The sequence below is a fragment of the Phaenicophaeus curvirostris genome, chromosome 7 (assembly GCF_032191515.1).
Source record: "Phaenicophaeus curvirostris isolate KB17595 chromosome 7, BPBGC_Pcur_1.0, whole genome shotgun sequence".
NCBI classification, from domain to species: domain Eukaryota; kingdom Metazoa; phylum Chordata; class Aves; order Cuculiformes; family Cuculidae; genus Phaenicophaeus; species Phaenicophaeus curvirostris.
Window position 1 is genome coordinate 20,077,588 of NC_091398.1, and position 25,840 is coordinate 20,103,427.

General features: G+C 41.7%; 1 protein-coding gene across 3 annotated transcripts in view; it reads right to left on the reverse strand.

Annotated features, from left to right (window-relative positions):
• Positions 1-25,435, reverse strand: part of ITGA6 (integrin subunit alpha 6) — a 45,213-nt gene extending 19,778 nt beyond the window's left edge. For 2 of the 3 annotated variants that reach the window (XM_069861119.1, XM_069861120.1), the window contains exons 1-5: positions 25,240-25,435; positions 5,671-5,798; positions 5,150-5,229; positions 3,126-3,381; positions 1,483-1,614 (exon numbers count right to left, since the gene is read on the reverse strand). In XM_069861119.1, coding sequence (XP_069717220.1) covers positions 1,483-1,614; positions 3,126-3,381; positions 5,150-5,229; positions 5,671-5,798; positions 25,240-25,400 — 757 coding nt within the window. In that variant the 5' untranslated portion in view covers positions 25,401-25,435. Of the gene's footprint in view, positions 1-134; positions 252-1,482; positions 1,615-3,125; positions 3,382-5,149; positions 5,230-5,670; positions 5,799-25,239 lie in introns of all 3 variants that reach the window. The other variant, XM_069861121.1, reaches the window with a different exon arrangement.
• Between the last annotated feature and the right edge of the window lie 405 nt (positions 25,436-25,840).

Consider the following 25,840-nt stretch of genomic DNA (forward strand, 5'->3'; position numbering starts at 1 on the left):
CATCTGAATCCCTGCTTTTACATGCTTTTACTTGCAACGTATTTGAGATGAGGGGGGGATGAAAGGGAGAGGATCATGTCAAAGGTCTGGAGATTATGTCTGACCAGATGTTGCCACCTCAAGTGGTCACAGACCTAAGTAGCTATTCATCATTACATCCACCGATTTGTTCACCTGTATGCCAGGAGGCAAGGTTTTGTATACAAACTGATCTGGATGAGTATCAGATACAGCTGTCAAAAATAGAAGACCTGTAAACACGAGTAAAGATTGAAGAGAAAAAAAATAGTCATTAAGCAAAGCAGCTATGCCCATGTTTATTTACTCTCTAAACAGAGGGAACAGCAATACCAGTGAACAGCAGGCTTGCCTGGAGGCAGTTTTGACTGTGACAAATCAAGGTCAGCATTTACATTTAGGAGATAAACACATTTGTTATGGAACTGCAAAAAGTCAGTATTACTCTGTTCACAGCAAAAGGCACTTCCACAGCACCCTTCTCCTTCCCAACTCTCATCTCACCAGAAGAGGCTGTCACCTTGTCTTTTTAACAACTTTCATTTTATTTACCCAGCAATTACTGCTCATTTTTAATGGAAGTTTATGTTCTATTTCTTCTAACAGATACATAGCTTTAAGTTGGCTCTTCTCTTGACTTGCTTTTACTTTTTACATTAAAAATGCCTTTCCCATCTGTTCTGCTTTCCACCACTCTCACAGGAATTCCAGTTTCAGGTTACCAAAACTGTATTTGTTGCATACACCAAAAGCAGTGGATCAATACGCTAGAAAACCTGCACTAGGACGGAAAGGTTCTTGACACTTTACGGTCTTCCAAAATTGCAGCATAGCCTTTTCTCTGCACCAGTGTATCGCATTGGTGTACAGTAACATCCACTGGCCTAAGGATGTATTTCTGCTTTTGTGTATGCACTAAGTGCAAGAGACTCACATTCTGCAACATACAAACACACTTAAAATATAAACATTTTTCATATTACATTATTTTAACAGCCTGTAAAAACATCACTGGTGGTTTAAGCATTTGAAGAATAAAAAAAATTGTACTCACCTACCAGGAGAGAGAAACAGCAATCTTAACAGTTACAGCCAGAAACTCAAAATTTTTTATAAATCCTCTGGTACCATACAGCAGAGACCTTGTAACTAAGAACTGGAAATCCATACATCATACTTACCATTAGAGCAATTATAATCGCTCCCTGAGAATCTATAGGGCCTCATCCAAGCTCTTAAATCTCATTACATTAGCAGCTCTTCCAAAGTACCACAGCAGAGTATCACCTTACACTTAAAACTTGCCCATAAACATGCAGGAAGATGCAAATTATCGAAAACAGTTACTTTGTTACAGGGTTTACAAATGAGGGATTTTGTTCCCCTTTTTGTATCACTGCACCAGGCTGGGATCACAAATGTTTAAGAAGCCTAAAGAGATTTACTGCAGGTACTTAATCCTACCTAAGTAACTGTTAGCTGGAACAGGAACTAGATTCTTATCTTGGCGGCTCTCATCACCAACTTCATAAGGCCCATCATCAAAGATACCCAGATCATAAAATGTCTGATTCTTTTGCTCTGCACGAACCACCCCTGAAGAAATGAAATGATAAAATAAAAGCAAATGAATGGTAAGGGAGATAAACAACAGATACATGATTCCAAACTAACACTAATTACAATGAATGAGGTAGTGACCGCTGGTCAAATGAAACAAACGCAGAACAGCACATTTGGTGAAAGAGTTTTCAAGAGGCAATGAATTTCTAAGTTCTATCCGTGTACCCGACTCTCATGCTGGTTTACAGAGAGGCCAGGCAATGATCCAGAAAACATGGAATACTAAGAAAATACTCAACAAAAACATGGCACCAACCCTCACCCCAATGTTCTTAACCTTGTAAAGACTCTCTTGAAAGGGAGGTAAGCACACAGGAAGGAAAAAAAAAAAGTTACTGTCAAGCTATGACAAACACTGGTGATATATTTAGAAAACATTACTTAAGGGGAAAAGAGCTATTGTTCAATAAAATGTGCGCTTCCCTTTTATCAACAGGCATATTTAACGTTTTGGCAAGTACAAACGTGCTTTTCCATGATACAAAAGAGTACCCTTACGACGGGTATGCTGTCAGAGCACTTCCCTGCAATTAAAGTACAACAGCATCTGAACTCAATATGCTGCTTCAGCTTGGTCAGATTTTGTTGACAGATACATGGAAGATTAAGTGTTCGCTAAAGTACAGCTTGTGCCAGGGCTTAACTCAAAGATTTTGCACGGTTCATATAGCAGGCACAGGTGTATGAGGGGAAAAAAAAATGTAATGGTTTGAGGATCAGATGTTCTAAAGAGGGAAGCATTTACAGCTGTTGGTGTAATGAAGTGAGATGGGAAAAATCACTGTAAGAAAAAGAGACAGGGCTGGCCATTTAGATGCTTCTCAATATACAAACAGAGAAAATCTATGGGTTTTTCCCTTAACTTTTTTAGTATCTCCTAGATGATATAGAGTGCTTGGCTCTTAGTCAGACACATTATCCATGGACTTTTTACATGGATATTCATGGATTTAGATATGAATACACGTAGTATTGCTCCGTTCAGTTATCTTCCTGCAATCCTCTACTATTTAATTTGGGAAGTACTACTTTCCACAGACTTCACAAAGAATAAAGTGGAGAACACTGTAGCGGAGACCACAGATCTCAGTGCAGCCATCTAACATTCATGCAAATACAGGAAAAAACACGTTAGTTAAATAATTTAGCGCTTTGTTTCAGCATGGAAGTCTCAAAGCAAACACTCAATCCCACCATGAGATTAAGACTAATCAAGGGGAGCCTTGCAGTACATATGTGCAAAGATCTATTAACCATTCATAAGTATTCCCTCAAAGATATTTAAAGGAACTTCAGTAAATACTTTTGATACAGGAGCATAACATTCTGTGAAAACAGGGTAAAATCACTAGATCCCTACTACCCCCTCCCCCCTCAAAAAAACCAAAATTAAAACTTAGGACACAACCCTTGTGAGCAATTAGGACACAACCCTTGTGAGCAATCTCAGGAAATGGGTAGGCAGGAAGGAAGCCAGGTCGTACCTTTCCAATTGTAAGTGCCTGGAGCACCAAACACAATATAATGATAGTCTCTAGTAAAAGTAGCAGCAACACCTTGCTGACAGGAACCAAACTTCTCATGGCCTCTTAAACGACCATCACAAAAACTCCATACTCCATTATCCATATCATCCTTAATAGTGAGATCCTGGCTCAGCACATAGCACCTTCCAATGATATCCCGGGTTTCCTGCACCGTGTTTACATACTGCCTTTTCTCATAGCGATGTGCACAAGTCTGCAAGATAGAAGAAATAAGCAGTGATGCTTCTGTATGCTTGTATGCAAGTCATCATAGAAGGCTGGTCTCCTTCAGCACTATTTCATGCTAACAATGCTGTAAGTCAGTCACCCTGTAGATAGGTTCATGTTGCAGCGCAGAGAGAGTCCACTGTTCCCTATGGGCAATGTTTGGGAAAAGCTGGGCATCTACAGATACAAGTCAGAGCTACCAGCTTCATGGGCAAGGAAGGCCACAGGGTTCAATCCTTTCTCTTTGTGGGATTTAGGGTTTTCAGTCCTAAAGCCTTCCCTCATATCTAATCCCTCTCTTTCATGAGATGAGGAGAGAACCACACTCTCTCTCATGAAGAAGCATCTGCATTTCTGCATGGCTGTCACAGTTAAATGACTTACGTGCTTGTGCAGGACATGAGGAGCTAGTTCAAGGATCACCTATCTGCCAAAGACTATTCAGAACTCGCCCCTTCCAGAAAAGGGCTGCAAAGCAGCAGCTGAACACTCTTCCAGTGAAGGGGGTGGAAGTTGTTCCTACTTCCTGTGTTGGATGTTCCACTTATGGGATAATTGTCACTGGGACAAAGCAGCAGCACTGACCACTGAGTTAAGTGATGTAACATCCAAACCATTGTTATAAGAGATGGAGCAGTCAAACCTCTCTGTCAACAGTGGCTTTCTTTTTTGCAGACCTAGATGTAGTAGGTGTGTAAAAACCACAAGCAAGCCAGATTTCTCAGCTGACAGACCTTTCCTATGGTTCCTATCCAGGCTTAAATATTAAGCAAACACTCAGCTGCTCCACAGTTGGAGCACTGCAGTACTGCCCTACTGCACAGTGACCTTCAGGCTGCTCAAATCCCACCTAATAAGTGCACTTCCCACTAACCACTCACCAAGAAAGCTCTTTCTCAGAAAATACAAGACAGCATTAGTTGATGATTAATTATTCAATGAGGAGGACTCTCCATCTGCTCTTATCCGCTTCAGGTTCTGAGGCAGATCAAAGCAAGTCATTACTGCTTCTATATCGTTCGGTAACTCCAGAGTCACACCCTGAAGTTGCCTGCCTCCAGTTTTGGAAGCAGCGACATTAACCTGCAAGAATATCATCAGATGGGGAAGCTTCACCCCACACACTGATTTTATGATGTAGCTGGTATCCTCCAGCACCACGAGAGGCTTATTTAACTGAGAAAGAGCTTAAAAGTAACATTCTCTGTTAACTCCTGAAAGCTTTTTCTCTATGTATTGCATAAAATAAAAAGTATCTCTGCATTGTATAAAGTAAAGAATACCTAGTAGTCCCACTGCACTGCAACGTCCATGTTAATTCATAGAAGCAACTCAGCCAAAGTCCCTGATGAAAGTTAAAGTGAGGCTGACCATCTTGGAAAACAGGCTGATGATATCCTGCGACTTTTTACAACCTTCTCACACTATTTTTCCCTATTTCTGTAACCTGTGATATTTAAAAGAAACAATGTATATATCACAAAAAATAAGTGGACACCCTGATAATGGACTGTCCACCCTAGATTGTTATAAAGGTTATAAAGAAAGGCTAACTCACAGTTAGAAAAATATCTTAAAACTTACAATCTCGAGTGTCTTACTTTGCTATGAGACAACTCAGTCCTTACAAAAAAAAAAAACACAGGAGTAAACCTAAGAAAATTAACTTTCTGAAAGCTGCACAGAGATAAAGACCATTCTGAACATTCACCACATAGCCAAAATTTTATTTTAAGTTAGTCCTTCAGACTTACCACCACATTTCCTCCTGGCCCCTGACTTTGGACAGTTACACCCATCCATTGATCTTCTTTACTCTCTATCCTCGGGTCCGCTGCAGAGTATCAGAACACAGCTTCAAATATTCAAATATTAAGGGTTAACCGTTCTGCTTCACCCCCTCACCCCCCTTTTTTTTCCCCCTTTTCGGTTTTTTTCCCCAGTCCCACTCAGGACAGGCACTTCAATCAGTACATGAGACAGTCTGCAGATGGCAGTGTCTGTACACTGTATCACTGACAACACCCATGGAAGTTAAACACTTCTAGCACATTATGTCACATAATTTACAAAAGAGTAACAATATCCAAATCTACCAGGATGTAAGCATCTCATGCTATCTTAGAAATTAAGCTACAACCTATTCTGATGCAAAAAAGTTACGCATAAATCCACAGAAGCAACTGTCCAATACACTGCCTCTTTCAAAGGACCATATCACATCAGAAAAAGAGACAACTGTTTCAATCCAAAACAAAAGCGCTGAAGAACTTACTCTCCTCATCAAATACGACACGTGTGCAACGTGTATTTGGAGATGCAATGTCACAGCTGTACAACCCTCCTGTTCTGTTGGCTTGCTGGGCTGGAAAGGCCTTTTCCCGAGGAGCTCCAACCAGCAATCTGCAGAGAGAAATAATGTCAAGAGATCGGTAAAGGAAATATTAGAAAAGAGCAAAGCAACAGCATCAGGAAGTGTTTTCACCATGTTGATAGAGGTTTGACATACAGACATTTGAAGATGGATAAAAAGCTACATCACAGTACTGTTCCTTATAAAATGAATAAAAAGGGAGGTGCTATAAAGCAGCAATAGTTCTGTAATTATCTAACCTGCAAACCAGTGCATACGTTGTTATTACTGCTATTATCGTTGCAATGCTCACCAAGAGTGGTTGATAAAACATTTTTAAAAAGCAGATGTCTGGCAGTTTTGCAAAAACCCTCCTTCTATCAAGAAGTCAAGTGGGGTGGGTTTCGCCTTACTAGAAATTCTTGGTAAGGACAAGAAAAGTATCATTACTAAAATGACCACAAGCCCCCAAAATAGTGAATACAAGTGTTTTCAGGCTGTCTTCTACTTTTACACCAGCCCCATACCACTGTTTAGTTGAATTTATAAGCACGTTGGTATCTGCAACCCATGAAGCAAAGCAAGATCCCTCTCAGCCCAAGCAAGTGTTCACTGAACTATTTCAGGCTTTGAGCAAACATACTCTTTCCCTCTTCACTCCTTTGGGTGGATGAGTATCCACCCGAAGCGAGTATTTTGAAGTTGAATATGTTTTTCTCCAACAAATCTTCACTAAGAACAGGCCATTCCTACAAAGGACCGACTTCTCCTACAAAAGGCTACTCTCATGAGCTCTCGTTGGACACTGTTCTCATAACCAAATGCAAAGTTTCTTATTTTAAAAACTAATTAAAGCATTTTTTTTCCTCTATATCAACTGTCTCCCATGAGTATTATCAAAAAAATCACCAGCAGCCATATTTACTTACAAAATAAGGGGTTTCATTCAAAAAAATTCTTACACTATGTTTCTTTCGTCACACACACAAAGCACAGCTGCCTCTTAAGCAGCTAACTGAAACTAGTAATGACCAGAAACGTCATGCTCAGATGAAAAAATGAGCCTGTAGACGGATGCTGAACCAGACTCCACGTGTTTCCTGACCCTGGTACAAAACATTTGAGAGAAGAGATCTAACGTCACTGTTGATGAGAGCAAAGCTGGTACTACAGCTGGATCCACAAGGCTCAAAGAGGACTCAGAGTCTCTTTAAAGCTGCAGCTGTAGTTTTGCTCAATAGTAAAGCTTTTCTGCATGCTTTACAGCAGCAGTGGGACAAGGCACACTGCTGTACCCTCAGAACGCTTTTCTTACTAAAAACAAGATTCACTTTTATTCATATGTAATCATTAAGACTGAATCAGTTACTATCAATATACAAATTCTGTTATTAAGAAAGCATTCTTTCAATGTCACCGATGAGATACAAAATGGAACTGATGTAATTATGAGCAAACACTTTTTTCACAATAAAGATGTAATTTTCTGTTTCAAACAGCCAATTTTTCACCACTTTTATAGAAATAAATTCTCACACAATCCATAATTTGCCTTTACGACGGTAACCCCTGAATGGTGAAACCTTCAGGTAAAACATTTGCTTTCGGCTGACACATACAAAATCAGGACATACAGTGTGGGTGGGTTTTGGTTTAAAAGTGTTTCCTTCTTTTCCCCCTACATATGTCTGGCATCTTTTTCGAAGTGTTTTGCAGAAACATAGCAGTCATCACAAAAGTGTGTAATCTAAATAACCATGCTTTTAGAAAGGCCATTAATAGCTCCATTTTCTAATTTTGGCAGTAGTGCATTTAACTTTAATCTCTTAGAGTAACTCTTTTGCAAAGCATCTGTTTCTGAGCAGTTCCTACATGGGAATAGATATTTTTCCTCAGTTCTGTTATCCCCTAGGGAAAGACAGATAAGAATTTTATTTTTTTTAATTAATTAACAATTGATTTCCCAATGTATAGGAATCTCTATTATTTCTGCTCTTTCATTCAAAGCTTGGGGGTAAAATGATGTACTGAATTTCACGTAAGATAAATTTGATCAGAAACCTTTTGTTTCAACACCGTGAACACAATAAAAGCTACTGGAATTGAAATACTTAATTTGGTTTAATTTACCCATCTGCATAATTCTGACAGTTGTAGTGGTAGATCAAGAAAATGACAACTCTCTTCTTTACATTAGGCTAGCTAGACTTTATCCTTTCCCTAGCTAAATGGTACCTTTTGCAATATACCATGATGAGACCACAATCTTGATGACAATTCTTGATGCCCAGAGGCATCAGGGAATAAACAGCATAGTCAACAGAAGACAAGTGGAAAGATGTGCCACCTGACGTAAGATGCCCCTAACGTTCAGTAACATCTCAAACAGACAACTGCCAAGATCAATAGATAACACAATTGTCCAGCCTTCCTTAAAAAACAAAAGTGTCAATCCAACATGATCTCAAAGGAAACACGCAACCTTAGGGTTTTTCCAGTGCACATCTCCCCTGTCCAAATTTTGCCTAAGTTATTTTCCACTGCAAACGAAGTATTTCAAAGCAGACTTATTTAAAACCTTCCAGACTTCAAAGAGCTTCTGTCAGGAATCTTGTGACTGACCAGTCTTCAAGGCCCATCAAACACAAAAATCTTGAATCCTGTTAGGTACGTCACTGCAAGTCATTATTCAAAACACAGTTCAACAGCTGCACACACTATGAACAGACACTTGCAAAGGATTAGATCAGTACAGATAAATATTACGGCAAATAGTGAAATGCTTTTTTCAAGTAGCAGCCAGAGACATATTAAAAAGTGGCGCAACTCCACACTTCTTTACTACTTATTTGCCCCAAAGACCACAAGAGAGAACCATAAACCTACACTTGCAGGTTCTGCAAAAGAGGTTACTAAGGAAGACAGGTTACTAAAGATGATGATTATCCACATTATTAGGAATGTAAGTAAGATAGTCACATGCATCTAATCTTTGGCCGAATAAATCAAGCAAAGCATAAAAATCCATTGTCAAGCACATTGTGACTTGTGATCAGCAAAGCCTACAGTTCAAAAGGTATATCTGAAAATTAGAATTCTATAACAGAGGCCAAATTAGTTCACTTAAAAGAAGAAGTGTGCATGAAACTAAGGAAGTATGACATGCGCCATGCACCAGTGTGAATTTAAGCATGACCACAGCAGTTCGAATGAATCAGCCTGTACACTGAGCTGTGCTACGTGCTCAGCAGAGTCTTTCCAGACCAAGGACACATTCCAGTCATTATTGTATGGCTACTTATTCAGCTGTGCTTTAATAAAAGAATTTTAATCAACTTTGAGCTCATTATGTCAAAAAGGGGTGGGCTTTTGCTGCAGCTACGCATGTTCCGTTTCAGTTTTCCCAGTGGCAAGCAAAACCTCCTTCTGCAAAAGGAAAGATGTAAGGGGGCGGGGGGAGTGAGGAGGCGCTCTCCTAGCTATCGCTATCTCCTTGTACCAGATGAAACACCGAGATTAAAACCAAAGAACTTCCTCTGCAAACCAAGACTGACAAGAACAAGTTCTTAATTTCTCTCCATCCATGATCACAGTATAATTCATTCTATTCACTGGGACTTCTCCCTGAAGGTGTACTAAGGCTACAATGACTGCTTCCAATTCAAGCCTGAATGCCCCAAGTCAAGCTCCAGAATCCATATCTGGATACCAAAGTAAGATCTCAACTGTCAAGACCGCAGAGTCAAAGACGAAAACCCCAAAGATTTCAACATACGAGCATTTTACTGATTTTCTACCTCATGCCAAGTTCACCTTATTACTATGCAGAGAACAGAAGCTCAACCATATAACACACTGAACATAAACATGTCTTAGCATCAGCCCCTGTTGGAGCCTTAGCTTTTTATGATTTTAGTTATAACTACTTAGTACCTCATGTTTACCATGAGCTAAAAGTCAGACAGAAAAAAAAATAAACTACGATTCCTTATGTAAATTACAGAATCAGAGGCTTCATACTACTTGAATTCTGATTTTCCCCATTCATCTTGCCTAAATATACCCTACAAAGTGATTAGGTTTCCCCTGAGCAAATCAGACTGCAAAAGGTATTAAATGAACTTCTATTAATAGTTCATTACACTTCTATAGACTAAAAGAAGTGTCTATCAAGTGACAATGTTGGAAAAAAAAAAATCGGAATTCTCTCATATCCTGGCACAAAGCTACAATGCTCTTTAGCTCCAGTTATACCCCATAATTACAACATGTGCCTTCCAATTTTAAGCTAAAATTCTACTTTCAAAACAAATAAATCACTCCTGTTGCTCTATTGGCTAGAATTAGGTTAATTATCGTTTTCTCTTAATTACTTCTTGGAGATACTCAATAATGACTGAAGTGCCACTGCCAATTATGAGCATCTGCTGGCTTCCAGGGACAAATTTACTTCCTTGCAACCCTGGACTCATGGCCAAACCTGAAATGATCCTATAGGATTAAGAGCTCCAGGACTGGCATGTAATGCCAGCTAATTGATCTCACTGAGATGCAATTTTGGCTCAGGTGGGTGGTGCCTGCGTTGCACAGACACCAGTGACCCCAGCTGTAGCTGCACGTGTGAGGTGAAGCCACAACATACAACGGACAGGCACAAGCCCCCCTCTCTAGAGAGGGACCAGTGTAGCCCCACATCCCTTCGCGTGACCCTAAGGCACATCTACACCCACCCTGCCTCACTGCAAGATTACATGGCACCTTAACAGGGCAGCTGAGGCAAGAAAACCTTTCATCAGGTACGCTGAGCACTACTGAAGCCTCAGAAAAGCCATCAAGAGATCCTACTGACTTGGTCTAGATCTGTACCAGACCTCTGGATAACTGCCTTATAAACCCACACATTTCCAAAAAGCGAAAGGAGGTTGGAATTCTCTGCCCCTAGTCAGACAGGAACCAGGTCTCAGTTTGTCGACTGCTGTTGACCAGTATTCAGCAGGAACAGTCAGGTGAACATCAAGAGGAAAGGCTGTACTATAATTTAATCTGAAATAGCCCCAACAAGTTATCCAAAGCAAAATACACCAGAAACAGCTTTCTACTTTAACAGATAATACAAAATATTAATCAGTAGGGTGCAGATTTTAAATTCCTCCCTGCTTTCACTGGTGATGATGAGAAGTTTAGCAAGTGGCTGTGGCTCCTTCTCAGCTAATAAAAAAAACCCCAAACAGTGAGAACTGGGAGTAGTTTCTGCTCACAGCTATCCAAGTTCCCTCTAATATTGCTCATGAAACCACCCTAGTTGCTTCCAAAAGGAAAGCTGCAGTTAAGATGACAAAACCATATCAAAAGAAATCCCGAAAACCTCCGAACTCCTGGAAGTATTCCCTCACTCCAAGGTGAAATTCTTTTCCTTGCTTACAGCCTGGAACTGTCTAAGGACAACGTACGGTTTTCACAACACACTTCAGAGGAGAAAAACTATCAGCCATCCATTACAGTTCTATTTTAGAATAAGCTCTTACTCCAAAGAAATCAAGTCAAAGAAGGGAGAATATCCTCAACATTTTTTGAAAGCAAATCTTGTTTCATCAAAAGAGGCTTCCACCAAATAAATTACACTTTTATTTAAATAAATACAAAAACCCACTACAGTCTGCACTGAGCTCAGATACTCTGCTATCTCCCCAAGCCTTCTTCATTCTTTAAATTCTTCCCTTTCCCATGGTATCTTCTACCCCAAACAAGGCACCATGTTTCTGCCATCCTTTCTCTAAAAAGTAACAGCAACACTTCAATAGCACCAGCTCTGAGCTTTAACAGACTGGAGCAGAAATCACTGAACGTGTTTCCCGGGTAACAACGCAGTAGCCATTGCCACATATAGACAGAATACAATAGTCAGTGGTGCAAGTAATTTTCAATTCTGCAATCTTCATTGAGCACAAACCTCCAATTTAAGGTTGCTGTTCTCAGATAATAATGCTACTGCTGCAGACTTTGTACTTCATTGTGTTTTCCAACAGACTCTGTACGCACAAGGGGGCAAATCTGGAAAGTAATAAAGCTAAACACTATGAAACTTCTTACATCTCTGACTAGACAGATAGACTCCTGCATCCTTTTCCTCTCACACCCCTAGTATCTGCTAGCAGAGTTTCACTGAATTGAACAAAATGAAGAAATTAGAGTAACTACTATTACTAACTCATATTTAGATTAGTCACAGACACCAGTTGTCTACCAAATGTTTAAAAACTCCAGGCAGAGACCACCGATCTCCATGTGGACACCTAGAGCCCTTCCATTAGAGCTGTATTTTCAACCCTCTGCACTGGCTTGGATTCAACAGCTTTTAAATTTGACGAAAGGGGAAGATGGGAGCATCCTAAGCCCCCGCAATATTTCAGCATAACTAAAGCTGGTCAATGGCATTGATGGTGTGTTTGAATACTGGTGGCACCACCTCTGCTTTGTGCCTGGATTTGTCTTCTTGCAACAGAAACAAGTCACAGGACAGGAGCACCACAGAATAATTAGCACAGAGAGACCATCCTTCCATATGCTTGGGCTGCTAACAGGAACTGGAGATGAACCATGGGATTGGGCCTCTCCAAAACAACCCTCTCCCCCAAAATACAGCCAGTAACTATGTCAGCAGTAAACTTGTTTGTGATGCTTTTTACAGAGATATCCATCACTGCCAGCTTGTTATTAACAGCTATTTTAAGTGGCTGGTGATTCTCCTAATCTGTAACTGTGGAGCAGCATTTTCCAACTGCCAGTGCGAAGTCATGACCAACTACACCATTAATCTCTGTTGCCTGGAGGCTTGGCACTTGAAGGACTGAGATTTTCATTGCATTCATTCAGCCTTTTTTAGTACACAGACTATGCTAGGCTGGGAAAAGGAGCCAGAATCAGCATAAAGACTGAGGCAAGCTACTACAAAGCAAAACTGGATCTACAAAGATACCTGTTGTTCTGGAAATGCCACTTATTATTGACTTTCTGAAAGTCACATAGAAAAAATAAACCCTTTGCCCTCACAATCCAGAGTCCAGAAAGCATATATTTGAAATATGTTTTGCAGATCTCATTTTCATGAAAGCATTTTTCTTAGAAGAAATGGTATGGTCTACTGTGAGGTCACGTCTCAATATACAGTTTTCCATTACAAATACCAGCCTCTGGCTCTAACAAGGAGATACCTCTCATTTTTCATATTGTCAAATAGCAAGAGAAACCTATATAATACCTACAGTTTTCATTTCTCCCTTACAAGCTTCCTTCAGATTTAAAAGAATGAACATCACCCGTACCAGGAATAGACCCAAGCATGAAGTGGTACTGTAAAACACTTATTAAACATTTTTATAATTAAATCTATGATAAATTAATGAAAGAAATAACATTAGAGATTTTCACTTAGATTTTTATAACACAGCAATGCCTGTTACTGCATGAAATCCTCTTATAACACATGGGGTTTAGCTCCAGAAGTGACAAGTGCACCTTTTCAAGGAGTAAACCTCAGAGCCGAGGCCCTAGCATTTCAGCCCCTGCCCACAGCCACCTTTAGTCTGCACAGGTTCACCGCGGGCAGCTGGGCACAAGCCAGCTGGTCTCCACTGCAGGCAGCGATGGTGTGTTAAGGCACAGGTCCCAACAGCAACAGGACAAGCACGCAAAGGAGGCTGCAACAAAACAGGGGTGACCCAGCAGTCCCAGCTACCTGCAAGCACAGAAAAAGTGCCTTGTCCGTCCCTGCCTCCCACACACCGTGATCTCACTCTCAAGCCAACAGCCCCACGCACCAGGGCCTTGGCCCATCGCCTCGCCAGCGCTGCCCCAGCTCCTACGGTAAAGCAGGCCGGCAGCTGTGAGCCACGTTTTGTGGACATACTCGCTCTACAGACTCAAATAAGCAAGTGCATGATGGAAATCGGGAATTACTGTCTCCTGCACCTGGGCTGTGGCTGTTCATGCCACAGAAAACCTCTGAGTACAGATCTAAACTGCTGTATCTGCAGGGCTTCTCTTTGTGCCCCCTACACATAGCATCTCCCTTCATGAAAAGCAGAAGGGGTATCACATCGTCTACCAGGTAGATGTTTTAGAAAACCAACGCTGAACTAATGAAGATATGGGAACAGTTTCTCAGACACCCACACCCCCACCCCCATATTTTCCCAAAAAGCCATCTGAAAGTGAAGTGCTCCAAGTCAGTATTTGAAGGCACTGCTTGTTAGAAGGGCAACAACCCTAACTGTTCATCAGCACACCAAAAGCCACTTTAGAAAAACCTGCAGGAGCTTTAATACAGTGCAGGACAAATATTTGGGTTGAAATATCATTCCTCTATTTCCTTCACTGAACAAAGTGCATCAGCTTCATTTATGACCATAATTAAGCCATTAAGAGGCAAGAAAGAAGCACAGTAAAAGACATTTCACAGGATAATTAATGGGCAATATAATACGCTACAGCTACTAATCCCACAGCCCTGCAGTATTTGAAAAGCAACTGCACCCCAAGCTAACTCAAGCTGTGGTTCCTTTACCCGTACGTGCAATTATGAAACCTCCACTGTCCCTTCTCCTCCAGACTTATTATCTTCTCCTTCTGAATCGTAGGGGGAAAACTCAAGACAGGTAGGAACCTCTCGTACTAGATATACAACCACAGAAATGGTAATACGCAACTTCAGCAGACTCACTGTCTTAACCAACGTAGTTCGCATTCAGCTAAGCCACACCAAGCAGAGCCCCAGCGGGAAGCTCACCCACAGTAGTCTAACCCCAGCACCTTGAGCTAAGCTGTGCCCTGCAGGAGCAGGCTAAAGAGCTATGCGTGTGTAGAAAAGGCATTATGTACCCTTCCAATACATAATCCCTAATAAATGTTTCCAAGAACAAGTACAGCAAACACACACTTCAACAGCAACACCAAAACACAGATTTCAATTTATGCCTTCAGCCTTAAAACCATCACAGCCCTCTGTTAAATGCATATAACAGGATCCACAGTTTGAGTAAGGCTTTTCTTCAAGCCATGAACTTAATCACAAAAGCAGATGTGTCACTGAGTACATGTGCTGACACGGAGTCCCCACACTCCTTCGAACTAACTGAAAGCACAGGCATTCAGACCACTGGGAAGAACGTCACTCCAATAAAGTATTTTCACAGGAGAACCAAGATGTACAAATGTACATGCTGAAGGGACACTTAAAGACCCCTCTTCTATGTTCCATAGTGAAACACTGATCAAATGGATCAAAAGAAATAAATCACATATTCACAAGAAAACCTTCTCCATATACATATTTGTAGAAGCAAAATATTTTACTGTGAGTAGGAATGCACAAATTCAGCTTACAAAACCCAAGAACAAGATTTTTCTGTTTGCAAAGTAGCTTATATTTGAGACTATGCCAAGAAACCCACTGCATTCTCTTCCGCTATGTTCTGCTCCCCCTCCACATGCACATGTTTAATTTTCACTTGCCTCCCTTCACAAATACTTTTTTTTTTCAATCTTTCACCACTCCTCACATTCTCACTAGAATAAACTATTTGTTTTCAAGCATTTTTAACATGTTGTGTTCCTGTAAGCTGCAAGTTGTATAAATAGAATTGCAGCTATTACTACAACTGGATCTGACGTGTCAACAACAAAGCATTCTTTCACTACATGCAGGAATATAGCTTCACTTAGAAGACAGATGAAGCCTACCTGTTCAAGCAATATTCTGAGGCCACACTTCAGAATTATTAAACAACGCCATACATCAAATAATGCCACATTTTTAGTCACAGCTACAAGAGATGGCTATATAAGAAAATATATATATACCAAATTTATTTTAGCATCTTTGGCCAAGAAAATAACATGACTTTCACTTACGGTTTGTTTCACTCTAAACAAACATGGACCATTTAACACAAGTCATGATCCCTTTTCACATACACTGACAGACATAGCTAAGGTCTAAGAGCCAGCAGATCTAACCAGTACACAGCTTGAGCAGCACCGAAGGCAAAGTGCAACAAAGCTAATCAATCTTTAAAACTCCCATACAAGAGTAATGTGAAAAGAGGGAAGCAGAAAATTCACCTACAAACAGTGATAATGGGCTTGCTATCACAGCAGCTGGTGGCCACTTTTGAGCACTTCCAGGATAAACATGCATTTCCCTCAGACCTTTGACCCACGCATGTGCTGCTGAGCAAACAACCTCGGGCATTACAGGGGCGAGCCGTTCCTAGCATATCTGCAATCTTGTTTTCCGTTGTTTCTTGAAGTCATATTTTATAGATCTACTTTTGAGGAGGGTATCACCGGCTGCTGAAGCAGGTAGAAGCTAAGAACGTTACCTCCACTTGAAAAACTGTCATCTTCACTGAAAAGGAAACAATGCACAGGCTGTCATTCCTACAGACACCACCAGCAAACTCAATTAACAACAATGCTGAGCGTTCCCTCTTTGCTGTTCCTTGTTTCTCAAAGATCTCGAAAATGCTTGAAAACAGCAAACAAATGCAAAGAAGAACACAGCTGAAAAGTAACCTAGAAACTTGGGAACCGAAAGTGAAATCCAGAGCAGGAATCGTACACAAGTACGTTTTTATGCTGTAGATGGCACCTGGACAGGGAGCATCTCATGAACCCCTCTCGCTTCTGTTCTTCATCCTGCACGTTTTCTCCCTTCCAAACAGCCAAAACATCCTCACGCACACTAGAACAACTGCTTAAAGGAAATCAATATTAGGAAATGACATATTTTTAGATGCAGTTCTGTAGGAGGAAATAAGAACAGCCAACACTCCAACAGAGCCAAAACCAGTCAAGTCCATAATAGAAAATGCTCCAAAAATCACAATACAAGGACCAACACTTCTTGCCTTTGACTATTACTTTGATACACAATCTAATCTCAGTTACTTGATAAGAGAAAGCGTCTGGCTTGATCTCTCCAAAGCAATAGCAAGCAAATTCTCAAAACAGTTGCAGAACACATGATACTCTTGTGAGGGCCATCATGACAGGATGTAGGGGGTAACTGACTTAGTCTCAAAGAAAAGGGGGGAAGGTGAGGGCCATCATGACAGGATGTAGTGGGGTTGGGCAAAGATAGTTAAAAAATAACAAGCAGATGGTAGATAAAGAGAAGTGGGGGGACTAGAAACTGTTCATGCCAGACACCTCCAGGGATGGGAAATCACATCCTGGAGCGAAAACAATGTCTGCATATGCGAATGGTCAGGTAGAAACAGCATGGAACTTACCAGAATGTAACATGAACTGTATATGCTGAATATACCCCTAGAGTAACCAATGAGCTTGCAACTAATAATTTTGTATGTACCTGCTTTTACTATAAATGTAACCCCACAGAAACAACCAACGTCGCCCTCCTGTGTGGGGTGGCCCTGGCCGGCCAGTCTGGTTTTTTTAACCTCTTGCACAAGAAAATAAACGAACTCTGCGATCGCAACCATCTGCCGTGTCCACCTCGTCCCTTAGATTCTGGACCCTTACACTCTCGATACCGTAAACTCAAGGAAAGTGCATCTTACCAAGAAAACAGTACATGCGATGCTAAAATTGGGAAGGAAACTTTATTTACCTGTGATTCAGTTCACTTATTTTTAATATACTGAATAATTGCCTTACAAATGGAAGTGAGACTTTCTCCACTCCCTCCATTCACATTTGCTTTTCTAGGCCATACACTTCTGCCATTACCTTCAAAGTGGCAACTTGCTTATATATATCTCAATTAACAATACCCAATAATAAAAAATTAATTATTCAACATTTCCCAGACCATTTTTTACACTTCTTTCTTCAAATACTCCTGTGCCTTTTACTGCACCTACCCTCGCTAAATACCACTACGAGGTATTTTCTCGGTAACATTTCACAGCACAGACCAAAATCTGCTCATTCAATAATATGGATTTTTGTTTACCTGCTTTTCAACGGTCACTTGCTAGACGGCCTAATCTCTATCTTGTCCCTTCCACAGCCTATGCCCCCGAAGTGTGGCATTTTTACAGTTACAGCCTGAATGATTCATCCAGCCCCAAGCTGGTTCTGGTTTCTCCTGTGAAAAACTTACCAGATTGCATTCCTTACAAAACTGACAGTTGCTTTGGCACACACAGAAAGGGTTTTGGATAGAGTTTAACAGAGAAGAAAAGAATGGCCCATGCAATTTACTGCTGTAACGTGCCAGGCAACCCAACGTGCTAATCTGGGAAATGTTCTGTTTTATTTTGTGGAGAATCCAGATAACAACAAATTAGATCAGTAACACATTCTTCTCTGCTTGTTATCCTTTAAGAAAAAAACGTTTGTGAGAAGCCAATCTACTTGTCCTGCCTATGCATGATGTGTAAATAACAAAGAAAACCTTAACATTAGCAGCATCAGCAACTTACACTACACAGAAAACTGCACTCAACTCAGCAAGCATTGTAACAATGATTTTGTGCTCCTCTTCATTCCTATTTTATGAAATGGTAGAAATGGTACCAGTATAAATTCCATTGAGTTTTTGGATGGAAAAGCCTACAACGGCAAAATATTTATTAAAAGGCAGTCAATAGTAAAGAGACTTCTCAGAAACTCAAATAAATATTGTTTAATTAAATAAACACTCTTAATTTGACACTGATACTACAAGGATGTACGTGCCCTGTACAGTTGCAGATCATTCTATCAAATAGTCCAGGTGCAGACTGACAGGGTTAGCCGGTATTTCTGAAGAAGACGGAGCACAGATTATTCTTTCTTGTCATGGCACAGGACACTTTTTTTTTTTTTTTAAAATAAGACCTAGTAGAAAAGGGATTGATTAGGACTCTCTACACAGATTAATGGTATTTTTAACTTTAGACAAGGGAGTACAGTGGGAGGTGTCCTTGCCTATGGCAGTGAGGTTGGAACTAGATGATCTTTAAGGCCCCTTCCAACCCAAACCATTCTATAATGAATGAAGATTCATACCTGATGGTAGCGTTGACTTATGGTCTACTCTTTAAGTATATGCCACCCTCAAGAGTCATCTTCATTGTCAAGGTAGCCAGCACAAGAGTGAAATTGATACAGGAAATTATACCGTGTCTCCCAGTAACAACTGACAGCTGCACATCCGTGCCCAACACTACCAGTACATCTCACCCCTCTGTGCACACCTGTTTGAAAGCTCTTTGCTGCCCTCAAGACCTCAAAAAATGTGGAAAATGATAACAGAAACCAAAGGAAAACCAAAGGTTTCATTTGTCCTCAAATGAAACCGCTAAATTTTAAGGCACCAGCTCACACATAACAATACAGTGCCCCCTTTAATGTCTGTTGCAAAAGGACTCCTGGCACATCTGTCCCAAATCCTGTTACTTTGGAACAGAGCAGCACACAGAAAGCAGACTTTATGTTGTACATGCTATGTACTTCAGATACTTGAATGGTTCACTCTACACCCCTGCATCTTGATCAGTATTCTGCCTCCCTCACTTTCTGTAGCTGATGGGGTCTGTCCTTGCCTGCATTGGGTTATTTTGTTCCACTTAGACTACTCCAACCCTGCAAGTTTTAGAGGATGCAAGATGAAGCTCCTGACCTGTTTCTGAGACATGCCTAATACTTTAGCCGCAAGAGAGCTCACTGGGCTGGCATTTGCTGTGTTCATCAGGGTTGACTTATATCCTAATATTATTTAATAAGAACTACCTGGTATAAATTCTATCCTTTCAGAAAGGGACGAACAGACTGGGACCAGAGGAACTTAAAGCAATTTTAGTTAATTGAGCCAACACTTATATCTTAATGCTCTTGGAATGGCTTGGCAGGTCCATGGTTTACACAGAGTGGCAGCTTATAGAACACCCATCTCCTTCCAAACACACAGCCAGAAGAGAGGGGAATTTGTGAATTTCCATTCAACATCTATTGAGACATTTAAAAAGAAGCCAAAATGCTTCTAAACCTGTCATCAGCTCTACTATGTAAATGTCATGCTCTAGCAACCCCATCAAAGACAAGGCACCACTTACATTAGAGGCTGATTCATTGATCAGGCTCAGCATACGGAAAAACAAAAAGCTATGACACCAAAGAGCCGTACTGGGTACAAGCATCTTCCAGTAAGAGCATAACAATTTTATGAGCTGTAATTGAAGCTGATAGCCTAGGCTGTCTCTCAAAGCTGGAATCTGCACACAAGGTCATTTATTGTCACTGCTGACAAAATGCATATATCACAGTCTTTGTTCATGGGAGGCTGCCACTAGCACAGCAACTAACTTTGTTAATTCTTAATAAGACCAGCATAAGAAAAATAACACATCTACCACAGCATTACCTAAGATTCGTATGCACTTACAGATAACCATAGGAAAAAAAAAAGTTATCTGAAAAGTAAACAACCTCTTGAAAAACAAGTTTCTCAAGGGGATGGAGGCCTGGGATAAGAGGTCTGCCACTTACCATGCGGGAAGGCTAGCTTTATGCCACGAAAGTCTGCCACACCAGTTAACACTGCAGTGCAGCTGAACCTGTGAACTTGCCCAGCTAACAACAAAGGACTGCACTGTAGCATTTCCTGGCACAGCCTTTTAAGAGCCACCTGGGTTAAAGTGTGCTGGTAGAAGTACATTTTTGCTGTGTGACTTATGACTTCACTAGTGCCTTGAAGAGTCTGTTCTTTATCTACGTTAACGGAAGCGGTTATACTAGTGCAGCTTCCTAGTGTGTATCAGCTCAATGAACTATTTCACCCTCCTTGCCTTAATAAAGTTCTTCAGAAGCAAGTGCATGATTCTTTTCATGTGAGGAAAACAAAGCACGAGGAGATGTAAAAAAGATGGTGACCTCCTCTTTTCCACTTGCAAGAATGAAAGTCAGATAGTGACGATTGTATGATAGCCTCTGCTCTTTTGCATATGACCTGTAAACCTGTCAGCTGTGTCTCTGCCCAGACAATCCACAGCACAACTCAAACTTCACACCAGGGAAAAAGAAAAAGCTTGCATTGTATGGTTTGACTTCACCTGTTGGAATTCCACATTCTTCTAAATTTATCTTCTTACTTCTTTCACCCATGATATTAGTATGATGGACCTTCTTTTTAAAAATCTTTCCCTTACTACTACACGAAAAATCTTGAACAAATACACCCTCCTCCTTCCCAACTTCACTTCATCCTGACCTTTGCCACAGGACACCTACCTCAAACACAGATAACTCATTTACTATCATGAAATTAAGAAAGTAATCAAGAATGCTAAGCAGGTCATCCAAGAACAGCTTGCAGAGACAAAAACAGGACACACTCAAGAAAAAAAGAAGTTCAACAAGACAGTAAGGACAGTCTTTAAAAAAAAAAAAAAAGGAAAACTAATATTTTTTTTCAATTGACAGAAGCACTGAAGACTAGCATTATTAAAGCATTTGAATCCTGAAGATGTCAACATGCACTGTTATTACCATCCACCTGAAGGCTGAACTACACTACACGACCTCTGCAAGCAGAAACTGCCATTTTCCACTGCAGACCAGCATAATCCAGCTCTTTTGTTGCTGGAGCAAAGTAAGTACAAGCTCTCAGCCAACACAGAAGTACTGGCTAAATGCCACTGAGGATGCACTGCGGCAGTACAGCAATGTCAGCAGCCTTGCTGACCAAAGGGAACTCTGTTATGCATTAATACAACAGCTCACAGTAGAGATATGCATCATCAGCAAAACCTGTCGCAAGTAAAAATTTCAGCAAGATACTGCAATTTTTAGGACTTTATGGCCGCTCAGTGCAGTCTTGACATAAAGTCCATATCCACAGCTTTGAGCCAAATGGGTTTCCAGCTAATGAGATGTTCTTGAACATTTATTACTACAACCACATCCTTTGTTGCCTTAAACAATAAAAAGCCTACATTAATTTGGCTCCATACTTCTACTGAAAATAATATCAGAATCACTTGCAAGCAAAGTTATAGACACATTTAAGTATTCTTGGGCCTTGTGTTCTGACTCAAGATGTTTACCTAAATCATCATGAATTCCAATCAAAAAGGACTGGAACAGGCCTGCTAGACACCTTACACATAATATACATACATATAATTTTAATATATATTCAATATATATAAAATCACACATATGTGACTACACTCACTATATATACAGTCATTACTATAATAGTAACATATTTATAATAGACGGTAGCTAATATATATATAGCACATGTATTCACCATTTACAGATGTTAGATACACTCATTCTCCATTCACAGGCCTGCTTAAACTTTAACTCCTGTAGCTATGCTGCCCCTGTGTCTCAGGCCCCTCCAAGTTGCAAACCTTCTTCCAGCCCCCAGATGAAATACGCTGCTCTTGTGCCACCACTCCCTCAAAGAATAAGAACTCCCTTATTTTCATCACACTGATGGATTAAAAACAGAACAACCATACACAGGGCAACCAGCCCAACTCTCTTAGAGCTCCATTAGCCTTTTCTGCTAGGTGGTTCACTGTGCTTGATAATGAACCAGAACTGTACACAGAAATTCACATTAAGATTGCATTTGGCTGCCTTTCATACCCACATGACATTAGCAGTCCACTTTCAGTCACTGTGAATTAACGACATTTTTCTCTTCTCCTTACTGACAAACCTTCCAACTTTTCTCACCCAAATGTATTCACAAAGACACAAAATCCTGTTACCAGTCCATAGTCTTACATTCAATACATAAACCATTGGGAGTCAAGTAATTCCTCATTAGCAAACACTGCGTGAGTAGCTAACAGTAATAAATTAAAAGATTGCTATTCAAATCTAACATACAATCTACAGTATCCTGTGACTAAGCGAAAAAGCGATCAAAAGCAAACACCATGTTTAATTAAAGGCTATGTCAGCTGTAACTTAATTTGTCACACTTCCTAGATATTCTCCACCCTCATCTTCACAGAGGATTTTCATAATACTTAAGACTGAATTACTTGCTGTGAGGGAAAGGGAACCATTTCACTCAAAGACCACTTAAGTGAGTCAAGAGAAAAATTGCATATCATTTAGCTTGTTTTACCAAGCCTTGCTCCAGGCCACAGACTAAACTAGCCCTTGAAGAGAATTAAGATATTTCACCTTCTCTCATTTGTTTGTTTTTCCAAGGACTGACTGATCTTGCACATCTGTTACAACCCGTTTCTAACTTTGTACAACTAGATGGGCAAGGGGGTGCTGGGGTTGGCAGGTTGTTTTTGGAATGGGGCTCCCTGCTGGATGAGAACCTAAGTGTCACTTTTAATTAAGTTCCAGTGACAGAAGTGTTGTTTGTGTATTTTTGACAACTACTTAACAGTGTTCAAACTCAAACTGTAAGTGAGCTTTGAAATCAGCATCTGCTTGAGAAGAAGGGGTAAAATAAACACTTCTATCTGACTAAGGGATAGCTGCACAGAAAACCACTTTTGCAGCAGAGATAGGCACAGACCAAAATGCAGTTGGGAACTCAGAGGTATTGCACTACTACTGAGATCTACCAAAATCCCTGCTGTTACAGATAACCAGCAGCGCACAGGCACTGGACATACTTGTTTCTCAGTAGGAGATCTCGATATGACCTCCATTCCCATAAATGTCTACCTTCACCAAGTATTCTGACAGCAGATACCTTCTGTTCCACCTATAGAGAGACCAGTTATTTAGAAACTGTACATGGTTTTTGTGGAACAGGCCACACAAACCATTCAGAATTAGTTCAACTTCGCACATTTTTATCTGGTATAAATATGCAGCCTATCACGGAAGGCTTCATTTCACATTCCCCCACCAAAACTCCCATCTATTTAATGAGACAGAACTTACAAGAAGTGAGTTAAATACATCTCTGTCCCTCCCAAACGACAGCTACAGTTCGCCATGCTTAATGTCTTCTTCTCTTACAGCCACCACCCTCTTACAAACATAAAAATGATGCTTAAAATGACTATAACACACCTGTGTGACGTAAAAGGCTTTATTCCAAGAGTACTAGCCAGTAGCTACGCAGGGTAGGACTCAAATTATGCTAAAACTCATGAATAGATTTTAAAAACGACCAAGATGTCTCATATTCAGAATTACACATCATTATAGAAGGCATTTTCTCTAGTCTGGCTTTGTCTCTGTCAGAGACCCTTGCTTCTCATGAAAGCCTGGATTCAGAAAGCCATGTCAAGGCAGATAGCATCTGGCTGTGCTCTTTCCCCAGAGCTGGATTGCCCGAGGAAGCACTTACTATACATACAATACAGAACTTTCATGCTAATCATCTCTGAAGCATTTCAGCCAAATATTACAGACTAGCTTGAATACTGTGACCACTCTTGTGCTTCTACTGACTTCTCAGTAATTGGCTTCTTGTCTGCATACCCCCACACACTCATTCTGCCAGTACTGACAATACAATGGGAAACTAACAAGCTTCAGGAATTGCTTTCTCAGTAAAACTAAAAGTAATCCTGTCAAAACATAAGATAAAGGCATCTGAAAAGGAGCTCACAGATTTGTATTTCATCCTTCAGGATATCGCTTGCTCGATGTAAGCCAGATCATGGGTATTTGATTTATGCTCTTTCACACGCTCTAATTTCTATGAAATCACACAGCACACAGGCGTGACCAAAATGGGCTCACACGACTTTTCAGTAAGTTCATCAACTAATTTAAAGAAGGATACAGCTTCTTTCCAGCTTCCTTCACCCATTAACTCTATTGAGATTATGGGAACATCTTCCCTTGAATTAAAGCTAAGTATTAGTTTTAATTAACCTAGGATGAGGGGCAATGGCTATAAACTGGAGAGGGGCAGATTTAGACTAGACATAGGGAGGAATTTCTTCGTCATGAGGGCGGTGAGGCCCTGGCACAGGTTGCCCAGGGAGGCTGTGGCTGCCCTATCCCTGGAGGTGTTCGAGGCCAGGGTGGATGGGGCTTTGGGCAGCCTGGGCTGTTGGGAGGTGTCTCTACCCATGGAGGAGGGTTGGAACTGGACGCTCATACAATCATAGAATAGTCTGAGTTGGAAGAGAGCTTAAAGATCACCCAGTTCCACCTCCCTCCACAGGCAGGGACCCCTCCCACCAGCCCAGGCCGCCCAAAGCCCCATCCAGCCTGGCCCTGAACACCCCCAGGGATGAGGATGATCCTTCAGGTCCCTTCCAACCCATCCCCTGACCCTGTTTGTGGCAGGACCACACATTTAACACCAACACCCGACACCGGCCCGGCTCCATCCAGCGCCGCGGGGCAGGGCGGGGTCGGGCACCGCTCAGATACGACGGCGAAGGAGCGAGGAGCCCGAGGAGGTACAAAGGAGCCCCGCTTCGCTTCGCTTTGCTTCGCCGACCCCCCAAATGGCGCTCCCAGCTCTCACCCACGCGCCGCCGCCCCGGACCCCTCGCCCCTCGGCGCCCCGCCGCCCGCGGTCGCACTCACAGCCGCCGCTCCCGCGGGTGCAGCTGGCGGTGCATGGCCAGCGAGAAGCCGAAGAGGCTGCCCGGCTCGCCCCGCCGGGAGATCGCGTTGTCGGCGTCCAGGTTGAAGGCGCGGGCGAGCCCCGGCAGGAGGGGCAGGTAGAGGAGGAGCGCGGCCGCCATCTGCTCCCGCCGCCCGCGCGCCCCGCGCTGCCCGCGCGCCGCCGCCCCGCCCCGCCCCGCCATGAGCGGGGGGCGCGGCCGCAGGTGGGGCGGGCAGAGCCGCCGCGGGGCCGGGGCCGCCCCCAGCCCGCAGGTGCCGAGTGCCTGACGGCCGCCCCCGGCGGGGAAACGGGACAGAGGAGGAAAGGAGAGGGGGGAAAGGAGAGGAAAGAGGAGAGGAAAGGAGAGGAAAGGAGAGGAAAGGAGAGGAAAGAGGGGAGGAAAGGAGAGGAAAGAGGGGGGGAAAGGAGAGGAAAGAGGGGGGAAAGGGGGAAAGGGGGGGAGGAAAGAGAAAAGGGAGGGGAGGAAAGGAAGGGGGGGAAGGAGAGGAAGGGAGGAAAGAGGGGGGGAAAGGAGAGGAAAAGGGGGGGAAGGAGAGGAAAAGGGGGAAAGGAGAGGAA